A 14,162-nucleotide genomic window follows, 5' to 3' on the forward strand; every position below is an offset into this window, starting at 1 on the left:
TTGGGATTCCAGTAGGTGTTGATCACCAAGTAATTCTTTGACAGCCTGTGACCCTTGGTGGGTGGGTATGTAGGGATTCCAGGAGATCAGGGTGGCCAGTATGTGCGCCTCGTTTGTAAGAGCTTTTTCCAAAAATAGATTTCTACATAAGTATGGCTGTTAGCAGGCCTGCTCGAGGTCTTCCTAGTGGGCCTTGAATTGCCGGTGAAAAGGCGATGTCACAAGCGTACATAGAGGGTTTCTTCAGAAGCCATGTCTCTTGGAGACACAAGAGGTCAAATGAACCTAAGTTAACATTTGAAGTGTTAGTTAAATGTGAAAAGCCACATGTGTTCCAGGAACCCATTGTAACATGATCGAAGTAACTTGTTATGTCCTTCTTCAAGGGTTCGATTTTAGAGCATGGCCAAATTCTTTTGTTGCTAAGATCGCTTGGTATTTGCCAGAACTTCCGGCAAGCAAGCCCATGTTTTTTTATCCTTCTTGCAGTTTGTCTGTGGATTGTTGTTCTTTTCCATGCTGCTGTTTTTTTTAGTTTTCCCTGATCAATCGTTATGGTCCAGTTTTTCTGTGGTCGAGGCTTTCTGGAGGCAGCCCTTAACCGCATTTTCCCATTGATTTCCATTGGGGCTCCTTCATCTCCTCTCAGGTCTTCTAGCTCTTGAACTTGCATCTGGATCTTTTCTTTAGGGTCTCCTCTGTCGTCTCCTGGGGCTGTTTGCCACCATATATATGCACCTGTGGGTAGAATTGTGACTTAACTCCATGCACACAGATTTGCCTATTCACTTTGTCCCACTGATTCATATGGGGGACATTTTCTCACCTAAAACCCTTCCAGAGTGACTTTAAGGGTACTTGCATGCCCCTGGAATTTGTCCTACATCTTTCTTGGGTCCATTGAGTTTTAGTCCAAAGACTGGAATTTTAGTTTGCACAGTGATGTTTAATGTGATTTTATATTCTTGTTTTCCACTTGTGACTCTACTGTATCTGTATATATATTTTCCCTGGAAATGTAATGCCCTGGTGCCATCAGCCTAAATGTATCTTATTTTTGGTGACCACTGGCTGTGTGTTTAAATTGTTTTCCCCCGGCTAGGTCCTACATTGACTGCAAGATGAAAATTAGCATTTTCCAAATATTACTTCCTAGATGTTTAGGGTCACAGTGACTGTGTTATGTTGTAGCATCTGTGTTCCTGTAGTGACTATTTATAGTGTGTCTGAATGTTTGGTTTCCCTCTCTTTCCATCCCTTCTCTCTATATGTAATGTACAGATCACCAAGTAGTAGACCTACATTATATTATGGGAGTGGGTTGTGTCTAGTATGGCCATTTACTGTTTTTATACATACACTAGGTATGTTTACTGTGTGTTACTGTGTGTAATGTTATTTTAAGTACTTATTGAACAGACATATATATATGCATAGCTTAATAAAGGTGTATATTTTTCAGTTTACTAGTTTGGTGTATTTCCTTTTGGTAATCGTGTGCGCTAACTCTACCTCTGTGTTAACCTAAACCCCTCCCTCCAGTTAAGCCTGTTTGCCCTACCTGCCATAAGAGAGCTGTGGCTTCCCTTTTTGGGTTGGGTTGACTGCCCCACCTTCGAGTTAGAGGTTGTATAACCCTTACCAGGGGATTGCACAAAAAACACCAATTCCTATCAGCCCTAGCCAGCATAGACAAAGGTGAGGGATCATGGGAGTCATAGTTCACAAATCTGGAGAGCCACAGGTTTCAGACCCCTGCTATTGGTTTTATTACAAAATGTATTGACTTCGAGCGGATAATGGGCTGAGTCAACCCTACTTTGATTCAAACTTGCAAAGTGGAGGTTGGCCTCATCTATGATACAAGTGGTTTACTCGTGCATTATTGACACAGACTTCCTTAATTATGTAGGTTTCTGTCTGTTCACAGACAAGCCATCTCTTTAGGATTGAGATTGGTGAGGAATGACTGGAACATTTAGTTGTTGACTTGTGTTGCTGATGCCCATACTACAGATGGTCTGTCAGTACAGGGTCTTCCTTCACGTGGATAATGGATTGAGCTGTGCTTTGTAACCCACAGGCCATGTGCAGGATGTTCTCCTCATCATGGATGTTTACAAGCTGGCACTGCACTTTCATCTCTCGCGCCTTGAGCAGCTCTGCGTGCAGTACATTGAGGCCTCCGTCGACCTTCAGAATGTCCTCATTGTGTGTGAAAATGCCAACAAGCTGCAGCTGGACCAGCTAAAGGTAAACCCAGCCGTGAGCTTCACAAGGTCTTTTGAGGAGTCAGCGAACCTCTGTGGGTGATCATATACAGAACATGTAAATGCTGTATATTGCTAAAGTTACTCTGCTCTTGTTCTAAAATCGTAATAACATTTTTACTGACTGTGTGTTTTGCTAACTTAAACAGCTTACTAAGATTGTGGCTGTGGGTATTCCCATCCCGGCTAATCCGGTGTTCATTTTCTAACGTTTAGTTTAGGCATTTTTGCAGAACCTGGTACCAAGAAAGAAAATCAAGCACTCTTTTTTAAGGTATCAAATCTGCTCACTTGGTTAACATGTCTTCGTAGCTTTCCTGGCTCATCTGCAGTAGCTGTGTTTGAGTCATCATTGGCCGAGCTCTAAGCAGATTTTAAGATGGCACCAGATACAGTTTAATACATTGTTGCCAGTTCATAACTACCAGGCTGCAGTCAGAGATAACTGTTTTAGTAAAGTAATCTTTTAAAGGATAGGTAAAGAAATAGTAAGTAAAGTAAACTAGACGTATTTGTTTGGGGGATGTGTCACAAGTGCTCTGGTGAGGGCCTAGGAAGTCCAACCTCTAGTGTTTGTGCAGAAATTCTCTTAAGGCAGTCACCCCCAAAGTGTAGCTTGGGAGCACCATGTTGCTTGCAGCACCCTAAAATGTTTCTCGCCACTTGCTCTGGGCCACTATGATGGCTAAGAAGGACGTTGTGCTAGAGTGATGCAACAGCAATGGCAGTGAAGGCTGAGTCAGGAAAGTTGTGGAAATCTAGCCAATCAGCCTGCCCTATAACACCAACATGACCTATTACCTGTTGTGGTGGCATCATCGCAGTGGGCTGGAGGCTGGGAGTTGGTAAAGGTCTTATGGACTAAAGTAGAGGTCCACAACATTTTGTGGGTAATCAGCAGCATTTGCTTCATATCTCGACAGAACACAGTCTTTCAGGTGGCGGCAAAATGATTACAAACCTAATGATAAAAAGTAATAGATTGAAAATTACTGTTAATGTGCAGCAATTAACCGTAATCTAGTTGAGGTGCAAATCTTACTTGGGAACATTTCTAATGGCTTTTGGTATGATTTGAGAGTCAGTTGGTGTTTACAAGGAATGCAATGTTAAATGGGGCTTTTATAAGCACAGTAGAAAATTAAGACTGGATAAAATAAGTAGGAATTAAAGAACACTCTCCTTGTGCTTTGCGGTTATTCCTCAAAGTATATTTGGTAAACGTAGAGGATAATGATGAGTTTTTAAGCACATTAGGTCAGTAATGTTTGTATTGGCATTTCAATTAAAAATGATTAACGGTAAGTTCATTTGATTGTAATGAAGTTAGGAAATGTGTTACATCGTGGACAATTTGTCATGCATCTATTTGCCCATTATCCAAAGGCCAGATAGGCAAAGCAAAGAGTCTGACAATACAATTTTCTCATTAGGACACTGCAATGAGTATGTAGCACTTCTGAAAAAATGTGCATGGTGGTATCTGGCACATGTCTGTACAAATTAGACACATTCATATGATTTAATGATGGAAAGTTGGGCATGCATGCCACTTATATGTCAGTTATCCACTTACTAGCTGTGCAAAGAAGCAGAAGATGTCAATTGCTCATCAGGACACAAATCTGGACATGTGGGTAATTTTAATCTGCTGGACATTTGTAACAAGTAATGTGAATGTTGGATATAAACACAAACCTTGTATGTACAAAAAAGCTAATTGGAACCTATGTAAATTTTAAGATGGATTTTCTGAATCAACCCTGGGGTGGATTGTGAGAGACTGACTTATTATGAACTGGCAAGACACTTGATGCCTAGCCAGACTCGGTCAAGGTAGAGTATCGGAGCAGTAAGGCTTAGACGCAGGAGGGTGGTAGCGTGGTCTAGGGCTACGAGACACGCACAGAGCACTCCAATAATTCAAATTAACCAGAAGAGGTACACAGAGGTAAACAAGTTGAGCACAATAACTTTTTCCTCTTTTTTGTAAGGGGGCAAAGGTGTGTGAGGAATAAACCGTATACACAAGCAAAAAAACACCACTTGATACCAAACTACCCAACACACTGTCAGAGAGGTGAGAATTCTCTGAAGTGATTTTTGTTTACACTTAGCTCCATTAATCACATGAACATAGGTATTAGCAAGAAAACAATTTTTAATACATATTCAAATCGTTAAAACGACCATCTGTCAAACTAATACAATGATGATCTGACTAAAAGACAAAACACAAATACACAGATAAATCAGCGTTCTCTCGACATGCTTTAAGGTTATGGTCAAGACCTCAGCCTCATACATTTTTCTGAGGTGTATTGAAAACACCTTGTTTGGGTGGATCGGACCCTAATACTGTCTATTCCGACAACTGTGATGTTAGTATCAAAGTGATTTTAGAAAAACATGACATCCTTTCTTATATCATGATACGTCTACACCAACTTGTGTTTCGGGAGAGAGACATACACCACAACTGGCATATCTTTATATAGGGTGTGTGGTCTGTCCCCTTCTTCAGGACGCTGTCAATTTTTCAGGTGTCTGCAATTGGGTCGCTATTAGAACCACTCTCTATCTATGCTGAATCCTTCCTAAGACCATTCATAACATCCATGCGCTCATATATCAAGGACACTACTGCCATGATACACATCATTGATCAAATTCTTACTGAGACGACGGACATTTTAGTCACACTTGACGTCGAAGCACTTTACACGAATATCCCACAGAATGAATGTTTGGAAGTCATGTTTCTATATCTGGAAAATAGGCAAGACCTTACGTTACCCTCTAATTTCATTATTGAATGTATCAGATTAGCCTTGACAAAGAACTTTTTCTTGTTTTAAAAAACATACTACCAACAAATACAAGGAACAAGTATGGGGGCATCATTTGCCCCTGATTTAGCCAATCTGTACATGGACCAATATGAGGAATCCATCATCTATGCTGCCACCAATCCCTTTCGGGATAAGATCGGTGCGTGGTACCGGTATATAGATGATATTTTTATGGTGTGGAAGGGCCAGGAAGAAGATCTGATGAACTTCTTCAATTGGCTAAATCAACAAGCCCCAACCATAAAATTTACCATGGCTTCCAACACAGAAAAGATAGAATTCTTAGATGTAATCATCTTTAAGAGATCTAATAACACCTTGGAGACAACACTCTACAAAAAGCCCACCAATAAGAACACGCTTTTACTGTACAGTAGCTTCCACCCCCTCAGTATGCGTGAGAATCTACCATATGGCCAGTTCCTCCGGATTAGGCCTAATTGTAGTAACATAGACGACTTTAAATCCAACAGCAATGAATTAAGTAAAAAACTTAAGTCGTGAATATCCTTCGAGAACCAAAAGACAGTCGTTGAAGCGAGCACGCAATATGAACAGAGATATATGCTTGACAAAACAAAGAAAAGACGTAGATGACAGAATGACGTGCAGATCTACTTTCTCTCCGTTGAGTAATGTCTTAGAAAGATCATTCGAAGGGATTGTGTCCTCCGACGTATTCCTTATCTATGATATTTGTATCTCCAGCTTGCTGGCCTCGGAATTTTTTTTTCCCAGTAGAGGGCGCTGTGCGTCGACGTTCGTCGAGTAGGTGTTCCTCGACGGCCACCGTATCGACGCCGACGTCATCATGCCTATAAATGGCCACGCGCAGCGTCCGTTGCTCAGTTCTGTTTTTCCGCGCTTCCTGTGCCTCGGAATACCGTTGCTCAGTTCATCAGTCGATATATATTCATATTTCCTCGAGAAAACCGACTCGTACTCGATGGCTTCCTCCTCCGACCCGATGACTCCTCGGTCCGGTTTCAAAAAATGCCGAGACTGTGGGAAGAAAATGTCATTGACGGATCCTCACAGGATCTGTTTGTGGTGTCTGGGAATTGAACACCAGTGTTCGGAGTGTGAGGAATGCCTATCCATGACGGCGAAAGCCTTGAAGGAGCGTAAGGGGAAGCTCGAGAGAGGTAAGTCAATTTTAACTTCCTCGAAAGTTTCCACGGTAGAGTAGAGACATTCGTCTCCTCGCCGTCGAAAGCATTCTCGGTCTAGGTCTCGAAGTGGCTCCCACCACTCGTCGAGGTCTAGACACTCGAAAAAAAGACAAAGAAGATCCCCTTTATCATCGTCTTCTAGTTCCCCTGAAAGAGTAAATTGCCCCACTAAGCACAGCTCTCAGGCTGAGTGGGAGGAATTCAGAAAAAAGATCTTAAGCGTCTTCGAGAAAGCGGCCTCGTCCCCCTCGAAGTAAGCTGAGGGTGATACCCCAGGTGAAAAGCCCAAAAAATCAAAACGCCGCGAGCCGAAGCACCCGGCGAAAGAGTCGACCCGAAAGCGCCATGAGCCATCGGGAAGTAAAGCATCTTCGACGCATAGATCGGCGCCATCGACGCCGTTATCGAAGGATTCTTCGACGCATCCGTCGATCGAGTCGACGCCGACATCGACGCCGATAAAAGAAAGACCCACGGCTATTCCACAGCCAACGGTTACTTCGAGAGCCTCCAACACGACGTCGAGAACGTTGTCGACATCCTCGAGCAGGATTCCAATCCTCTTGAGTTCTTCGAGGCCTCTTCCAGTTTTCTCGACGCCTTTGTCGGCGCCTTCGAGGATTTTTACATCGGCGTCGACGACATCGACCTTTTCAAGGCCACTGATGATGGCTCCCTCAGCCTTAGAGATGGGTTTTATACCATTTCACAGACCAGAGCATCCCCCCTTAACTTCAATTTTTGAAGAAAGGGAAGATTCTGATCAAGAAAGGCCTTTTGGGCTGCAGAGGACCACATTACCTGAACCAGAGACTTTTGCCTCTGAGGAAAGAAGGTTGAAAGACCTTCAGGATGCATTACAGGAAGCAAGTGGCCTAGACACTTCCCCAGAAGTGGAATTTGTCAAACCAGACCCAGGGGAACATGCTGATACCCCTGATAGAACCCTAATGTCTAGAATTACGGAGTTCATGGGTTGGTCTGCGCCTTCACCTGTTTTTCAACAGGATGACCTCACAGATATTCTGGATAAAGGTCCACAGAAGGATCCTGTGGTTCCCTTTCATTCTGCTTTACAAAGAAAGATTTTGACTAACTGGGAAACTCCTGAAGTTGTCCCTGCGGTTAACAAGAAGTTGTCAGCGAAATATAGGGTATCTGCTGCTGACCCTGAATACCTATCTAAGCACCCTACTCCAGAGAGTCTTGTGGTCCAGGCTGCAACTTCATCAGGCAGTACTTCTGCTTACCCTACTGCTCCTCAGGATAGGGATGATAAAAAATATGATGCCATTGCTAGGAAAGTCTTCTCAGCCTGTAGCATGGCTTTAAAATCTATTAATGCAACTTGTACGCTCGCTAGGTTCAGCCACACCCTTTGGGCGTGTGCTTCATCGGTGGCTGACTGCATTCCGGAAGGAGAAGAAAGGGACACATTTTTAAATATCATCAGAGATAGTAAAGATGCAATGTGTGAGTCCCCTCAAACTGGCATTGAGTCTGCTGACAGTATCAGCAGGGCCATGGCGGCAAGCACCACAATCCGTAGGCATGCATGGTTGAGAAAGTCTGGCTTTGCTTCTGACGTACAGGCCAGACTTTTAAATATGCCCTTTGACGGTTCTTCCCTATTTGGTAAAAAGGCGGATGACAGTTTGGAAAAACTACAAACATCTAAAGCAGCAGCTAAGTCACTAGGAGCTGCTATCCGACAAACTAATTTTCGTCCCTCAGGATCCTCTTGTAGAGGAAGGTCCTTTCGCTATTATTCCTCATATGGAAGAGGCAGAGGACGACCGACTCAAAGAGGCCAAGGAAAATTTACCCGTGGTGGACGGGGTAAAGGAAAGAAGGCTGCATCAGCAGAGCAGGAGCCGCTTTACCTTCGGCAACTGCATCAGCCGCTCCCAAACCACTCTGAGGTCTCCCATCACAAGACACCTGTAGGGGGCAGGTTAACTCACCATCTGACGGAATGGCAGGCTATTACGTCAGGTGCTTGGGCATTGGAGGCAGTTGCCCAAGGTTACTGCCTGCCTTTTCTACGCATCCCTCAGAGACATCCACCGGGGAACAGCCCTCTGAAAGGGCCGGATCCGCTCCTCTTGCTGGAAGTTGTAGACCTGCTAGAGAAAGGTGCCATAGAACCGGTACCTGTTGCGGACAGGAACAAGGGCTGGTACTCCCCCTACTTTCTCATACCAAAGAAAGACGGAGGACTGAGACCCATCCTGGACTTACGAGAATTGAAAAAGTTCCTCAGGAAGGACATGTTCAAGATGGTAACCCTCTCTCAGATCCTTCAGGCCCTCCAGCTTCAGGACTGGTTGGTATCTCTGGACCTTCAGGATGCTTATTTCCATGTGCCTATCCATCCCAAGCACAGGAAGTACCTGAGGTTCGCAATTGGCAACTCTCATTATCAATTTCGAGTTCTGCCATTTGGGCTGACCTCCGCCCCGAGGGTCTTCACCAAGCTAATGTCGGTTGTGGCTGCAAGTCTAAGGAGGGAAGGGATTCACGTCTACCCCTACCTGGACGATTGGTTGATCAGAGCAGTTTCTTCGGAACAAGCCCGAATCCAACTAGATTATGTCTGCCACTCCCTTCACAGGCTGGGCTTCTTCCTCAATTTAAAGAAGTCACAGATGATACCATCACAGAGACTCCAATTCATTGGAGCAGTCCTGGACACGTCCCTGGGAAAAGCCTCGCCACAAGAGGTGAGGGCTCAAGATATTCTGCAGATGGTCACCAGGTTTCAAAATGCCCAACGTCTCCCAGCCTACGACTTTTTGAGGTTGCTAGGCCTCATGGCATCCTGCATATTCCTTGTGCCAGAGGCCCGCCTGAGAATGAGATCCCTTCAGTGGGCACTGAGGTCTCAGTGGTCACAATTCTCAGGGAAGATGACAGATCTCCTCCGGATTCCGGACAAGGTAGCCCACGACCTTATATGGTTTGGCCTCTCCAGAGAACATCTTGAAAGGAGAACTGTTTTGGCAACCATGGCTGGAGATAACAGTAGTCACAGACGCCTCACTCACGGGGTGGGGAGCCCATGCCAACGACTTGACCATCAGCGGTCGTTGGTCTCCATCGGAGTCCAGACTACACATCAACCTGTTGGAGCTGAGAGCCATCAGACTGGCACTGAAGGCTTTTCTGCCGTCTATACGGGGGAGAAACGTCCTGATAATGACGGACAATACAGTGGCCATGCACTACCTCAGCAAAAGAGGAAGCGTAGGGTCACTGCCACTGTGCAGAGAGGCGATGCAGCTCTGGTTTTGGGCAATTCAGGAAGGAATCTCTCTATCGGCAATTCACCTAGCCGGAGAGAAGAACTTGACAGCGGACGCTCTGAGCAGGCAGAACACAGTCTCCCACGAATGGTAGATAGCTCAGGAAGTCCTTCAAGAGATCTTCGCCCTTTGGGGAACCCCTCAAGTGAATCTGTTCGCCACCAGTATCAACAGGAAGTGCGACAGATTTTGCTCAAGGGAATTTCCCCCGAGAGGAGCTCTAGGAGACGCGTTCGTAGTGGACTTGGAGTTCCCACTTCTGTACGCGTTTCCTCCGGTCCCTGTCATTCCTCAAATGATCAGGAGGTTGAGAAGTTTTCGGAAGACCATGATCCTAATTGCCCCGGATTGGGCCAGGAGAACGTGGTACCCGGACCTTCTGGACATGTCCATCTGTCCTCCAATTCGTCCTCCGTACAGAGAGGATCTTCTCTCGCAGAAGGGAGGTCAGGTTCTCCATCCAGCCATCAAGACCCTCAACCTTCACGCTTGGTTTCTGAAAGGTTGAGGTACAAGGATTGGGACCTTCCAGATGACGTCATGGAGGTGTTGCTTTCGGCCAGAAGACCAGCAACTAAGACCCTATACCGCTGCCGTTGGAATAAATTTTGCAGCTGGTGCAGAGAGAAGAATATCGAACCCTTTTCATGTGGTACACCTGCGGTGTTATCCTTCTTACTTTATTTGGCAAATTCCGGCCTTCAAATTGGCACTATTAAGGGCTATCTCGCAGCACTATCGATCTTTAAGCGCACTGCAGAGGAGCCATCGTATTTCAACATTCCATTGGTAATACAATACCTGAAAGGTATAACTAATGTTTACCTTCCAAGACCATTCCAAGTTCCCTTATGGGACTTAAATCTAGTTTTAAACTTCCTAAAAGGTGCTCCTTTTGAACCACTCCACTCCTGTTCATTGAAGTTTCTCACCCTCAAAACTGTTTTATTGGTAGCATTAACATCTGCTAGAAGGGTTAGCGAGATACAAGCCCTTTCTTGTAAACCTCCTCATACAACTTTTCACAAGGACAAAGTAGTGCTACAGGTGAAGCCTAACTTCCTCCAAAAGGTAGTTTCCGAATTTCACATTACTCAGAAGATTACTCTACCTTCATTCTATCCTCCTCCCCATCCGGGGAAAGAGGAAGAGAGACTACACAGGCTGGACCCTAAGCGAGCCTTGAGTTTCTATATCAGTAGACTTGCTAAAATTAGACAAGCAGACCAACTCTTTGTAGGTTACGCAGGACATAAATTGGGATTACCAATAACCAAACAAACCATCTCCAGATGGATTATTTTAGCCATTCTGGAATGCTACAAATTTGCAGGGAAAGAGTCCCCTTAAAATCTAAGGGCTCATTCCACCAGAGGTATCGCAACATGCTCAGCTCTTCAAAGAGGGGTACCAATTAGAGACATATGTGCGGCTGCCACATGGTCGTCCGCACATACCTTTACCAAATTTTATAGCCTGGATTCCTCCACTAGTCAAGAGACTAGATTTGGCAAAGCTGTGTTACACGCTGTTCATTCTTAAAGGGTAATATAGCATCTCTTACTCCCGCCTCCAATCACATACCACTGGTATGGGAGTCTATCATAGATAAGGAATATGTCGGAGGACACAATCCCTTCGAAGAACAAGTTACTTCTTACCTTGTAACGTTCTTTCGATGGAATGTTCCTCCGACGTATTCCTTATCGCCCCTCCCATCCATCCCCGCAGTAACATTTCCCTTGTGGTTGCAGCTTACGCTCCTTCAAGGGTAGTAGCCATTCATACAATAACTACTTTACTCTACAAAACGGAACTGAGCAACGGACGCTACTCGTGGCCATTTATAGGCATGATGACGTCGGCGTCGATACGGTGGCCGTCGAGGAGCACCTACTCGACGGACGTCGACGCACAGCGCCCTCTACTGGGAAAAAAAAATTCCGAGGCCAGCAAGCTGGAGATACAAATATCATAGATAAGGAATACGTCGGAGGAACATCCCATCGAAAGAACGTTACAAGGTAAGAAGTAACTTGTTCTTCTCAAACATTGGAAAATTGTACAAACAGATGACTTTTAACCAGGTCCCCCCCAGATTTGCATTAAAACGCATGCCCAACTTGCGCGATAAACTTCTGCACACATAACCGATCGATAAAAATCCAACCATGGACCAGACCTAACTGTGGCACTTACCTCCGGTAATAGGCCACTTTAAATGCGGGCACTGCTCGGTATGCCACCTGACGAGCAACATCAAACATATCGATCTTAAAGGGCGGAATTGGAAATTCAACACCTTTTCGAATTGCCTTACTAAATGGGTCATTTATGGCATTAGATGCCCGTGTGGTCTTCTGTAAGACCAAGAGAACAGTAAAGACACGCATATGTGAACATAGATCGGCCATAAGAAACCATACTGCAGATAAACCATTGGTGGCACACTATGAGACAGCAAAACACACACAGGACGAAATGTACTGGTTCGTGATTCAAATAATTCAAGCCCACCCACGAGGGGGTGATAGAGATCTAACCCTCAGGAAAAACAGAACAAAAATGGATCTGTAACCTAGACACGGTCAAAATTGGTCTAAATCTAACAGTGGAGTGGAATTTATTTTATCATTAACCAATGAGGTCCATCATTGACCAAGGGGTTTCCCCATAAGTGTGTCACCATTTTTCTGCAACTCACCGATTCCATCTGTGTTCACACAGGCATCAGTTTCCTCATCAAGAGATTGAGGGAGATGCCCCTAGTGGTGGCAACCATGCTTCCATTAGTCCAGGGTTGGCCCGCTCACAACCCTATAAGTGTGTTACCACTCTTTTGTAACCCACCTATTCCAAGGGTGTTAACATAGGCATCAGCTTCCCTGCTGAGAAACTGAAGAAGATGCCTCTAGCGGAGGCGGTCACGCTGGCACAAATCCAGAGATGGCCCATTATTGGGAACTTGTGTATCCCACAAGTGGGACACAGGCCTTTCTATTTAATTAGCAATGATGACACACAAACGGGGCTGCCCAATCTCCCGCTCGTCACAACAATATCTGAGAGGGTATGGGCAATCTTGTGCCAATGCCTATACAGTAAGTCAGTGTTTACATCACAATGACGCAATAGTAAACATGGGATTTGTTTTATATATGGCATTTCTGTGAGACCATGTTTATAAGCATCTATAAAGGATGCAATAAGTTTTCCGTCTGTGATAGGTACATGATCATCAAGACTGAGAAAAATGCCATCACCACATGGGATCACCGAAAAATGGGTGGGCAATGCCCATTTCGAATGTAATCCAATGAGGCCCCAAACCAAGATGGCGGTGACGCCCAAACGCACGTACATTCAGTCGTAGGAACCTAACCACACTACACATCACCCAATCGAAGATGGCAACGACGCTTGGATGCACGTACACGTCCATGCGTCAGATTTATAAAATTGTACGCCAATTCAAGATGGCGGCTGATAGTTTGAACCTGATCGCCCCTGCGAGACGAATGCACAGGGAGACTAGTACTTATCACCCTGAAGTAAGTAAAACAGCCACTGGATATATACACTGGCTCAGATCATTGCCCCGATAGGCCTCCTAACCTACCCCTTTGATCCCTAGGAGGTTCTCAACACTGAAACTACGCCTAACAGGAGGCAGCAGCAGATCCTTGATTTTTGGACCGCAACTGCCGGATTGCAACTAATGCACAGAGGGTACCCTGACCACGCCGTGTGCGTTTCCTAAGTAAGTGGGCATGAAAGAATATAGACGCTTAATAAACACACACCACTGTGGGGACGCTGATTAAATCCCCGTCTTTTCTCTTTTTCTTTTTCCCCTCTCTTCTCCCTTTTCTCTTTTTTCCCCCTCTTCCCTTTTCTTCTCGCATGTGCAAGTAGCAGTGCAGCCTTGCAATCGTGTTGAAGAGAACTAGGCGGTGACTATCCTTCGCCTACACACCACAACAGCACAGTGTACCAAAAAGCCCTATACACTCCGTACCACTAAAAGGTAAATGCCAAACAATAAAATCTGTGCAAGACGCTTAGAATAGAAGGGAGAGACTCTATATAACCCTCTTTTATTCGTTATCTCTCAGTATGGAATGACCCACTGAGGCGAAGTTGTGACGCCGAACCATGAAATTAGACTCCCACACGTAGAAAGAAGCTACGCAAGTAGCAGGTTAGTAGGGTGTTGAGCTCTTGAGCTGCCTTGTGAATGAATCACGGTCACTTGAATATAAGTTTTTGACAGTATGTCATTTGTATTGGTTTATGTTTGTAGGAGGTACATGCTGATCACGTGACTGACTGCTTTTCTGTCTGTGTATTGGATTATACACTGAAAAATTGACAGCGTCCTGAAGAAGGGGACAGACCACACACCCTATATCAAGATATGTCAGTTGTGGTGTATGTCTCTCTCCCGAACACACAAGTTGGTGTAGACGTGTCATGATATAAGAAAGGATGTCATGTTTTTCTAAAATCACTTTGATACTAACATCACAATTGTTGGAATAGACCGTATTAGAGTCCGATCCA

The 14,162-nt window shown here is 44.8% G+C and overlaps 1 protein-coding gene across 1 annotated transcript in view; it reads left to right on the forward strand.

Moving 5' to 3' along the window:
• LZTR1 (leucine zipper like post translational regulator 1) overlaps nt 1-14,162 on the forward strand; it is a 692,494-nt gene that overhangs the window by 360,540 nt on the left and 317,792 nt on the right. Inside the window, exon 14 of the mRNA XM_069619129.1 lies at nt 2,084-2,253. Coding sequence (XP_069475230.1) covers nt 2,084-2,253 — 170 coding nt within the window. The remainder of the gene's footprint in view (nt 1-2,083; nt 2,254-14,162) is intronic.

The sequence above is a fragment of the Ambystoma mexicanum genome, chromosome 10 (assembly GCF_040938575.1).
Source record: "Ambystoma mexicanum isolate Mex_15411 chromosome 10, UKY_AmexF1_1, whole genome shotgun sequence".
In the NCBI taxonomy this organism is placed as follows: Eukaryota; Metazoa; Chordata; class Amphibia; order Caudata; family Ambystomatidae; genus Ambystoma; species Ambystoma mexicanum.